At 31.5% G+C, this 12,395-nt stretch overlaps 1 protein-coding gene across 1 annotated transcript; it reads right to left on the bottom strand.

Annotated features, from left to right (window-relative positions):
- Window positions 1-9,289: 9,289 nt before the first annotated feature.
- Window positions 9,290-12,024, bottom strand: LOC143067870 (uncharacterized). Its single transcript, XM_076241459.1, has 3 exons — window positions 11,596-12,024; window positions 10,752-10,901; window positions 9,290-9,883 (listed from the first exon to the last, which is right to left on the bottom strand). Exons 1-3 carry the CDS (start codon window positions 11,804-11,806, stop codon window positions 9,684-9,686), a joined length of 561 nt encoding a protein of 186 aa, XP_076097574.1. The 5' UTR covers window positions 11,807-12,024; the 3' UTR covers window positions 9,290-9,683.
- Window positions 12,025-12,395: the final 371 nt, after the last annotated feature.

Raw genomic sequence — 12,395 nt, 5'->3', positions numbered from 1 at the left:
TCTGAATAATCACCCATAATTATGCTCATGTTTACTGATCTATCTTAAAGGTAAGGTAATGGGTTCGTTGATCCCTTTTATTCAAAAAGAGCTCTTTCCAGGAGAATATCATATTAATATAGACAAAAGGAAGGATGTGGGGAAAGCAACAAATGTGGCAAAATATGACATATAGAAAAAAAAATGGTTATGGAGTAAACATACGTGTGATAACAACTCGGACGATACATAAAAAATCAGAATAATGAAGAAAAAGTTGGTTTCCCTATATACGTGTATCTGCAGTGTTGGTGTACGAGGCGCGATTATGAGGCGTTCTTTTATTCGATGGCAACACGACGGGATTACGAGGTCTTCACGAAGCCGTGTTGTCATCGTAAGACCTTCGGGTAGCTTCGTGATTCATTCGTGTAGACATCGTAATGTCAAAACTGCCCGATGGAAACGATGGAAACACGAATGCAATACGATGTTCAAAGATGCATTCCCGGTGACATTACGATGGTGAGGATGGTGATACGAACTCAATATGAACCCTCAACATCGGACGCACCTTCGGGGATTTTTTAACATGTTAAAAAATTAAGAACCCTTCCCGAAGTTGTCCCCGAAGGCTAGAAAAAGTGGCCGATGGTTCTTCGATGGTTAAAGATGGCACTACGAATAGCCCGATCTGGATACGATCAGTCCCGATTTTGAAAATTTCCATAATCGTGTTGCCATCGGCGTAAAAATCGGGACAGTGTGACGCGGGCATTAGGGCAATAGCTTATAGTGTTTTATTGTGTGATCATCAGAAAAGAAAGACATGGTTTGCTAAATTCACATAAGAAGCGATATTGATTTGGGAAAAACACACGTAATCAAAATAGATTTCAAAGTTACTTCCGGTTTTACGCCACGCCACGCATGATGATTACCAAAAAAACCCAGTTTTTCATGAAGATTGCAATAATATTTTTACAAAACACATTATAATGCGTAAATAAGATTTCATTGCACATACACACAAAAATACGGGAACTTTTTCAAATGTAAATAAAAGTCACAGATGAAAAGATGTATATACAAGTAAATCAATGCAATAATTACGAATTTGAATAATCAAGTCGATATCATTGAAACAACTTCAAATCAATTGAATGACTATTTTCCATCTCTATTTAATGAAATGGTTGTAATTGATTATTTGGAAAATATATCGAATGGACGAAAATGTTTATAACACAATAGAATAATTAAGTTCTACGGTAACTGTGCATAATACTTGAACAATTAGTGTTTACATTATATGTTACACCAATTACGGTAGTTGTTATCTTATAGTTCGTTTCTGTGTGTGCTTCATTGTCGTTTTGGTTTTTTGTTGCACTTCAGTGTTTCTGTTGTTTCACTGTTTTCTTCTTATAGTGTTTAACCCAGTTTTAGTTTGTAACCCGGATTTGTTTTCTCTCAATCGATTCATGACTTTCGAACATCGAAACTACTGTTGCCTTTATTTACATCAATTACAACTTCCTGTACATGTTTTCTCGGTAGACAAAAAAGCACATGATATCAAATAGGAAGACATTTTTACAATGATGAACTTTATCTTTTCCAAATTTGTAATACTATTCGGAGCTTATTCTATTCCTTAGAAAAGAATCTTTTTTTGTGTGTGAATAAAACACAATGAAGAGTTATTTAGTAAGGTTTCTATAGATAAAATTGCCCCCAAAAATTATAAAAAAGCATCGAAGCAACCAACGCGAGTATCTGGATGATTTTTTTTTAATTACAAGTACAAATTATTGTACAAAATATCAAAACTGGAATATTTATCGAATTTAAGTTGGCCATTTAAACTAGTGTTTGAACGAAATCGTAAAACACTATTTTTCAAGGTTATTCTAAATGCACGCTCCTACTTGCCTTGTGTGTACAGCTATTTAGATGTTTAACTTAAATATTGTTTCAAATAGATAAAGCAATTAGAAATTGTACTGTGTGTACACCTATCAGGAAAAGCACTTAATTGACCAATCCAGTGTCAGAATAATAATCAAATATTCACTTTACGATCGTAAAATTATGAAAAATTTATCAAAGCCAATAAAGACCTTACTTTTAGAAATTAATTTTAACTCAATTCGTTATTTCCATTTTAAAATATGTCACTACGAATTCGATTTGTCATTTACTAATTTAATTCTTTATGAAGAAGTTATAACTCATACATACTGATCTATAATTTTGTAATACAATCAGCTAGTACGTTTTTTTTTAATGCATTAACGAAATAAAACAGACTAATAATTTGCAGAATTTAATTTGAAATAACTTAGTATATACTCAACATCGTCTGTTATGCATATTTAATATTCTGGGGTGGGCAGCAGGATTTTTATGGCGGATTGCTTTTTCTTTTTTGTGCTACAGAATATTTTATCCTGTTTTTGGCAGTATTATTTATTTGTGGGTTTTTAACGGGCCAAGCTATTTATTTTTCAACATCATCCTGCAAACCCCCTCAGCACTGCTTAAAACACGTTCCCATTTGAATTTAATTTAAAAAAAATATGGGAGAGAATTTTTTAATAAGGAATTGTAATGTAATATATATCTTTACAACGTTAGCGTTTCATCAAAGATACAAGGCTTACAATTAAGGACTAGAGAGTGCATAAAACACCTCAATGGCGCTCGAATTAAAACAGTGAAGACCAAATAAAAAAAAGTTTAAGATGAAATTCATAAAAAACATGAACATACAAATTTTCTAACCCTAAAACTTTGAAGTTAAATATAAGTTTTCTGGTTAGACAAATTTGTGAGCAATAGAAAGTGCATAGACATTGTCAAATATGATTTCTCAACAAACAACTCAGAAAAGTTAGACCGAATTTAACACAAAAGCAACGTAAGCCCAACAAATTTCAAGAGTTCGAAACTATACGTAAAGCTTAAGGAGAAGAGAAGCAAATAAAAGCTTTGCACAAGCGGGTTATATTTTTAAATGAGGGAAGAAAGATACCAGAGGGATAGTCAAACTCATAAATTGAAAATAAACTGATAAAACCTAAATTATTGATCCTGCAACTTTGTATTTGTCCGCCAACTATCGGTCTTTGAAGCTAAATTATTGAATGTAAAATTCGCATAGTATAAACAACACTTTTCAAGGTTAATTTACACGTCTTAAACTTTTGTCTTTCATCGTTAGAAGTATGCGTTTGTTGATCGTTATGTAATATTTGATTACCTAAATTTACTATCAATCAAATACCTTGTCAATATTAAGATTGATCGTTGCTTGTTAAGAGTCCAATGGCAAAAAAAGTCAATATTAAGCTACTTCAATTCCTATATAAGTACAATTATGAAATGCTTTGTTGAAATACTTTTCTCTTAGAATACTAGTGTATTTAAAAATATTAGATATATGCAATGTCATTTTTTTTTAAAAGACAATTACGAACGAAGTTTTAAATCAAGTCATTCATATTGGTATAAAGCTTCGCTAAACTAGTTTTTTAGTACTTATCTTTCCTTTCATTCGTTTTTTTTTTTATATCGATAAGGAAAATATGTAAATACATATCAAATCATTTCTTTCTACTTTTAATATCATCGTCTTTACATCAACATAAACTGACAACGCCATGGCTAAAAATGAAAAAGACAAACAAACAATAGTACACATGTCACAACATAGAAAAACTAAAGAATAAGCAACATGAACCCCATTGCAACTCTTCAACGTCAAGATGATGATAAAATAAACTTAGTTATTTTGTAGAAGCTGAGAAATGTGTAACGAAAGTCTTTTTTTGGATAAACAAGCGGCGTATTTGTGAAAGCAATAAAGTCCTCACTTTTAGAGATGGGGTATAAACATACTGAGTCAAGACAAGTATACATTGTAATCGAATTCGTGTACACGAAACAGCATGTATATGAAGAAATTATCATACACGAAGTAAACACTCGTATCAATGCATGCATGATGTTCCTTTAAAAAAAGTTGGCAAGCTAGTTAAGAAATAGTTGACTAAGATGATATGAGCATGTATGGAATAATGAGATATGTAAAGCATGTCAAAGAGTCAATTTTCCACTAAAGAATATGGATGTGAAAAAGTACAGGTCGACTGTTCAATCTTCCACTATGCGCAAAATCAATAACAAACACAGAACCTATGAGAAGCTCTAGGCACCATAAAATGTGACACAATTCAAAGGACCAACTAGCTGATTTATACTAAAGAAATTAACAAAAACAACTACAGCTGACGTCAAATCAAATACAACCACGTATTAACAGGTTCGTGGTTTGAACTGGAAAATGGCGAATATTTCGGAGGTTAAACAGGTTAAGCGGGTTTATTGACACCAACCCTTCCATTTACCTGGCATTAGCTGGCAAGTGAGGTAATAGTATATTATGCAAAATTAAAAAAATCTTCAGAAGGATTGCTTCATCCGAGTGGACACATGAATAACTACAAAAACAGACAAAAAAGACATTTGATGTATCTTATAATAATAGTAGCGAATGTACACAAGTTCAAACCACACTTTTAACGTATAAATAAATACAATTTCTAGACATAAATAATCGATTTGCCATAGAATGATCAATGTTTACAGATATAACCGTCAGAAACAGGTTGTTTAGTGCCACTTGTTTTTTAAATTCCGGACAAGTGGATACATACCCAAACAACCAAACACTATTCTTGCGATGAAATTTATTAAAGCAAATTTAACTTTTTGCCAAATGAAGTTTCTTCTTAGAATTTTAAGTTATGAAAATAAAACGTTCGTTAAAAATGTATGCGTCACTGCTAGACAGAATTTTTCAGCGAGGTATTATTGAAATTTTCTATGAATTTGAATTTAATCACGAAGCAAAATAGCAAAGGAACACATACGATACTATCATGATAAACACAGATAGTTCCAATCGGAATGTCCCGCAATAGTTTAAACAAAATATAAAAGTCTCCGGAACAGGTTTGCGATTCCTCTGATTGCAAAAGTTGTCACCTTAATTTTTTAGAGTTAGTTCAAAATAAAGTTGATTACTTGGTTGGTATTCGTTTCCTGATATTTTTCCGAGAACAATTTGGCTCTAGAACATCTGTTGAAAAGGTTATGCCCCTTTTTTAATTTCCTCAGAGGAATGGGTAAAGATTTTTCCTCAAGGGTTTTTTTTTTCTTCCTCAAAGCAAAAAGATTTTCCTTAGGAAATATGCTGCATACATTTTTTATTAGCAACAAAAATTTATAGGCTTTATCTTTCCTTTACATGTACATTTAAAGTATTTTTCCGTGGCTTCATTCTCAATGAAATCTTATTTTTTTTACAATAGTTGTAATAATGATTTATTTTTTACTCTTTAAAACAGTATAATTTTTTTTTTTGGAAGAAAATCAAGAACGTAAAGTTCTTTAAATATTATTCAAATGACTTTTAAATATTCTCAGCGAAAAATAAATCACGCATGGAAAGGTTACATTATAACTTTTATATGACGAAAATATTTGCATTTAACATACAATCTAAACAGTTTCAGTATATTATTTATGACCAAAGGCTGTATAAATCTTCAAAGTTTCTCTTATCAGTAGAAATAATGTCAAATGTATTGACTACCTTTAAAAAAGATATTTGGTCTGACAAATTTCTATCTTTTCAATATATATTCATAATAAATTAATGGGGTTTCTTTATCATGTTTATACATGGTAACATCTTCTGTACAACTCCATCATTAGGTTTTTTTAAAAGTATTAAGATTTGTATATGGATAACATTTCATGTATACTAGTAATGTACAAAAAAACTGTTTATGGACTGTAATGCAAATTATTTAACATACTTTTATTCAGCACATTAAAACCTGCCCCTGCACGAAATACGCCGAATCGCTGTTTTTCGTCTCTAACGGATTTGCCATTCCTAGCATAGCTTGACGTTTTTTGAGATATTTAATTCATTGTTTGCTCACCAACGCAATACGTTTTTCATCGACCTTCGATTAAGTTATTATTAAATAGTAACACATATGAACATAAAGTAAATGAATCCTATTTTTTTTAATAAGGTTTTGTACATTAATATCTTATTATAGTATAAAAAATATTTATGAAATCAAAGTGCATTTATATTATGCCCTTGAAAAAAGATTTAAACTGAAAAGTAATAGAACAAATCTCATTCTTAAAAGGCCGTCTGACGTCGTCGTCAGAGCAATCACGGACTAGAAAAATCAAACTCAACCACTGAAAAATCCTTTAAACTCTTAAGAAAAAAAGTTTTAAAAGTGTACAGTTTGGATATTGTAAAATATCCCGTATACATATTCTAAGCAATTATGCATCTGATTATGTATTTTATCAATGTTGTGACTTCTGCAGATTTTGGTCATATTAACAACTCCTAGCTTCCTTTTTTGTGCTTGTTCTATTCTATGAAGTTATATATCTTTCACTCAACTGAAAATGATATACTTTTTATTGACACTAAATACTAAGCATATACACAAACACATGCGCACAAATAATTATAATGTAGTCATTTTGAATTTAGATAATATCCGATACTTTTGATTTTTCGCTACCTTTATCCGGCACAATTTCAGATTTGATACATATAAGGCGAAAAACCTTGTAAAGATTTTGTTTCTGTTTGCTGTTTTAAAGGACGCGAGTATATAGAGACTATATAAATAAACTTGGTACACTTTAAAATTCAATGTTGATCTTATTAACTTTATGCTAATCTATTTATACATCTGTTTAATCCTATACTTTACAAATAACTTGAAATAAGAATGGAGGTTCTAAACTTTGAAATAAGAATGGACGTTCTAAGCTTTGAAACCGACTTATAATATGTGAATTCGAATGAGCGGGGTTTTCCAGTTATGATCCTTACACAAATTTAATATTTTTTTGTGATGTATAATAATTTTTGTTTATTAGTTTTTGCTTATGTTTTTTGGTGAAATTATGTCTATAAAGGTATACTATATTGCAATGAGCACGGTCTTCTGTGATCAACTTGTTCTTAAACGCTCAGATATATTTGCTTGAAAAGCTTGAAAATACACAATAAGAATTGAGAAAAACACATGAACGGCTCAAAGCGAATATCTGACTAACTTGTCTGGCCGACTTAGCGTGTTGAAGACCTACATATAGGTTGCCTTGTCCTGTTTTTAGCTCTTTGATCGGGATGTTGTCTCTTTGACACATTCCCCATTTCCATTGTTAATCTTATTAGCGATGGAAATCAGGAAGCAAGTTAAAATATACTTTAATTCACATTCAGACCCGTTCTCAGGATTCATCTATAATCTGTGTAGGATGCATAAACACGTCCGGTAAGAATGGAGGAGTCAGTTCAATGCACCGTATCGGAAGATTGTCACATCGTCTATCCTTGCAAACGTGGTCAAGGACGAGTGACATATATATCAGAAGTATACTTTTATTTTGATTACAGTATTCTCTTTAAAAGTAGTAAGCTTAAACCAATAAGTTAACGCAGCTGATTTTCAATGTGTTTTTTGTTGTTGTTGTTGTTGTTTTTTATGGTGTAAATTGTAAATCTTACACAATTCGATATCTATTAAATTTTCTGGTTTGTGGTTTTCTTAAACATACACACATACTAAATGGGAATGCTTAATTTAGGAAAACCTTAGCAAACTGTCTCATTCTTGGATATTTATTTTTATAGCGAAATCTCACTACTATCCCCTCAATGCACTGGTTAAGAGTCATTGGAATGTTTACCCATTACATTCTGAGTATCAAAAATTACGTTTACAAATGAAATGCATCCGTTGAATTATTTGGAAATCATTAAGAACCTTATGTTCTATAGTGCCCGCAGGCAAAAATTGACATTCGATGCATTCAGCTTCTCTTTTTATGTCACTTCAGATTTAATAGCCCCACGCGTTAAAAATATTTGTTCATCCTTGGTGTTCACAGTTTTGGATTCGGACATAAAGAAGGAAAACAACCGAAAGCGCACCGAACACACAAAATTTAAACACTGTTATTTTCTTTACTAAAAGTCCCATACGGGGCATTTAATTTAAAAGCTTTTGGCCTGAAGAAGGTATATCCAAAAGCGTTCAAGACGCACCAAATTCAAACACAATTGTATGTGCTGTAAACATATTCTGGAACCAATGGTCGATTGTACAGATTTGAATCAAGGCAAAATCTGGTGCAATGCATGAAATATGAAAATTGAAAACGTAAAATATTTTGTCAACGCTGTATGCGCTCGCAAAATTCAACTTACTTACAACTACTTTCTACAGGTCAGCTTGCCATGAATTGTTAAAGCGACGCTAGCTGTCGAATTTATGTTTACCATTTTGAATCAAATTCTCATCTTTGATTTATAACATACATAAATGTATATCCAAATTACAAAAAAAATCTACAATAAACAATTAACAATACATGGGCTCGATAATATATATCAGCATTTCGTGATTATTTTAGTCTAGTTGCCAACTTATTAAATCTTCGAAGATTGTTGACGGTCACTATCCGATATAACCATAAACATAGCTATCTTAAATAGATAGCGACCTCGTGCAATTGGACTTTTATATGTCTGTTTGAATTCATGTTATTGGTTAAAAAATAATAAATTAATCAACCTGTATAAAAAAAGATGTGCTGTGTATCAAATCAGTCAACGAAATAGTCTTTTTACTTTCAATGTTGACATTTGTTTTTTTAATGAATGAACACAACTTAAACATGCATAACCAATATCTAGCTAATGATTTACATTGCGGATTCAATGAGGTCGAATTATTCATTTGAAAGAATAAATCACCAGCGATGTATCTTAGCTTGTTATGAAAATTTTTAACTAGCTATTACAAGCGAAATACTATTTTATTTTTCCGTTTCATAAATGATTGAAAAAAAGAAAAAAACCTTTTACTATATCTCTTAGATAATGCCCTTTAATTTTGCATCAAATAAAGCATTTTCAGTAAAATCCATTATAAAAATACAGAGATGCGGTATAATAACCAATGAGAAAAACTATCTGGACAACTGGATGTGAATATTTTATACAGATCACCACACGGCCATCAGCAATGAACCAAACTCATTACGTATGTCATTAATTATAAGACTACAAAGGGACCCTGTTTGACATACCGGGTATTGTGAACCAATTTTAAAGAGAGAAAAAAAACCGTTAAAACAACCATCGAAAAAAAAAAGATGGGATACCTGTTATGTATTAATACATTCATTTCATAATAAATAATCTTTATTCACATATCAATAAAACAAATTTGGTAACAAGCATACACAATTTCGGTTTAACAGTCATTGCATATATATATCACGTACTCATCATAAATATAAAAATTGTAACAAACTTATTCTACACAACGCTTTTTATGATAGTCAAGAGTTTTAGTTATCATTCAAATGTATAGTTCAATCTGTAGATATTCTTAACATGACGACTTTTACGACCAGTAAAACTCGATATCAAGGGAAATATGCATGTCGTAAACACTATAATCAAAACTTAATAGGTCAATACTTTTGTAACCTCTAAAATGACGATCTTTACATTATATTTAATTTTAATATGTTGATTCCCTCTGTCAATATTTATTAGAAGCAAGCGTAAAAGTTTATGCAGATGGTTTCGTTCCTCCTCCTCCGCCGCCGCCTTTACCTTCTACAATCATCAAAATACCACCAATAATTTCTAGCACAAGGGCGATGATCGAAAGAGCAAATGAATAACCAAACTTATAGTCCGTAGTGTTATTTTCCGGCCAATCGTTCACTTCGGCAGCAAAAACTATAACGCCGATCAAATAAAATACCCCTGAAATGAAAAGTAATGGTTAATTAAGAAATTATTTATCTGAAGATTCATTTAAAGTTCATAACATTTATAGATAAACCCGTTTTATTTTTGATAGTATTGATAACAAGTACTCTACGTTTTTTACTTTCGATGTTTATTGAATGACAACAGAGATCGATGTTTATTGAATGACAAAAGAGATTATCAAACTTTCCTGCAAAACAATATTTCTGAATTGTCCAAATAAAACTTTCACACGACGTGAAAAAAAAATGTTCACATATATACAGGAATTTTCCCAACGAGGCTGACAATTGCATATTACCCTGATGATAACCTTGAACTTTCCTACACCTGACGGTCAGTATTTGATCGAAAATTAGTGCCCACCTTACTGAATTTTAATCAATTTTCTTAAATTCTACTTAAGGTTTATTCGATTTAATTAAACTCTCAATACATCAAAGTTGATAGAAAAATATTAACTCGTGAGGAACTGTTTCCCACGACGGGAAGTAATAAGTTGTCCATCTTCAATAGAAAGCCAAAATATTTTGAAGTATTAAACTCAATGAACGTCATAATATCGTTTTTCTAGTATAAAGTTGTTACATTTTGTCATGCCGGGGTCTTTTACTTCTTTTTTTGTTGTTGTTGCTTTCAAACGGTTTGTAGGTGAAGAATATTTCACCAATATGTTAATATGACTGTGGCAGGCTTCAAGATTTTGAGCGTTGAGTATTGGTTTCGATGTCGTCGGCAACTTGTGATATAGTAAGTAACAGCCATTCGATATCTTCGCTCACAACGTTAAACAAAAATTAATTAAGTCTCAACAGCATAAAAGTATTAACATTACACATATTGAAAGATCAATACAATTTACCTGTAGCGATGCAGATAATAGCAACTGCAATGGCAACTTCTCCATTTTTCTGACATTTGCTAACAAATATGTACAGTACAACTAGAAAAAAGGAAACTAAAATGCCGAAAAATCCAAAGGTCACAAATGCCTGAACTACACCATACCATTCTGAAACAGATTAAACATAATCAGTATGAATATTTATAATATTTTTCTTCTAGTTGCAGACTTAAATAGTACATATGCATATGCTGTGGTTATCTAATGGAATAATATATAACTTTTTTTTTTCATTTGGTGCTCTGTTCCAAAAAAATGTAAAAGATTTTGGTCTAACTAGACAGCCTTTAGTTCTAAAGTATAGAGTATAAGGCAGCAACCATTTGATTTTCTGGGGGGGGGGGGGGGGGGGGGCTATGTTTTTTTTTGGAAAAAAAAGTTTGTTTCCAGTTTTTGGAGAAAAAAATAATTTGTTTTTGATTCTGAGAAAAAAAAATTGTTTGTTTCACCCTCAGCTGCCACTATATGTAATGCTAAAATTGAAAGAAAAAAATTGTTTTCTACTTGTCGCGAAAAAAATAGATTGTTTCCCCCCCCCCCCCCCCCCCCCCCCCCCCCCCCCCCCCAGAAAATCAAATGGTTGCTGCCTAATCGTTTATTTAACTTTTTAGTAATTAATGAAATTCGTAAAACTAAGATATTCATTCTTTGATTCTAAATTTACCTGCATTACAATTAAGCTATGGAACAACAATTTGCTAATTATAAAGATTACTGCATTTCAATATTAAACAATTAAACAATTTTCCCATTATCAAGATGTTTCCAATTCTAAAAAAAACGAGACGATCCACTAACTCACCGTTCGCCCAGCCGTCTAAAGTTACACACCCAGTCGGAATATCTGTTTCTCCACATCTTCTCCATAAACCATAATGAGTATTTCCTACATCCTCATAAACCCAATCAGTTGTCGTATAGGAAATGCATGTAAATAATGTAGCAATTAACAATAAAATAAAAGCTACTTTGCACAAAATAGATGCTCCCTTAAAATCATCCACCACTCCCATTTTTTATTAATGACCGAGTTGCTCCCGAACTGTAGGTTATAGATTGACACTGTTGATGGCATTATTTTAGTTTTATAAATGTTTGTCGTCAAAACAAATACTTCCACAGCAAAAAACTTTATTATCAATATACGTTGTTAACCAATTCATATCAAAGACGGGTGGAATCCATCCTTGCTTGACAACATACCATAACTGCGTCTGCGTAGTGGATGTTACAACGTTATCTGATTTGCATGAACTGTGTCGGTAATAGAGAAAATTTCAAGATTATAGATTTTTAAATTTCATTAACTATATATATGCTTATATTCACAATTTTGTTTTAATAGTAAACGCCTTCTTAAATTGATAAAGGTTTTAAAACTTTTGATAAAACAGTGTTTATGACTACGTACATTTGCACTGAAATTAATAGCAAATTAATACAAAAATTACTAAGGAATGCTTATTTAAACGATATTAATACAATGTTGTGCTCCTATTGTTAGTCCCTTTAACGATATTAAAAAGGCAAAGAAGTAACTGAAACTAGGAGTGCATTTCTTTCTAACCAACGTTTTATAAACGTTGTGTGTCGTTTGCTCTA

The sequence above is a fragment of the Mytilus galloprovincialis genome, chromosome 3 (genome assembly GCF_965363235.1).
Source record: "Mytilus galloprovincialis chromosome 3, xbMytGall1.hap1.1, whole genome shotgun sequence".
Classification (NCBI taxonomy): domain Eukaryota; kingdom Metazoa; phylum Mollusca; class Bivalvia; order Mytilida; family Mytilidae; genus Mytilus; species Mytilus galloprovincialis.
Note: the sequence above shows the minus strand (reverse complement) of the source record. Positions and strands in the feature narration are given on the sequence as shown.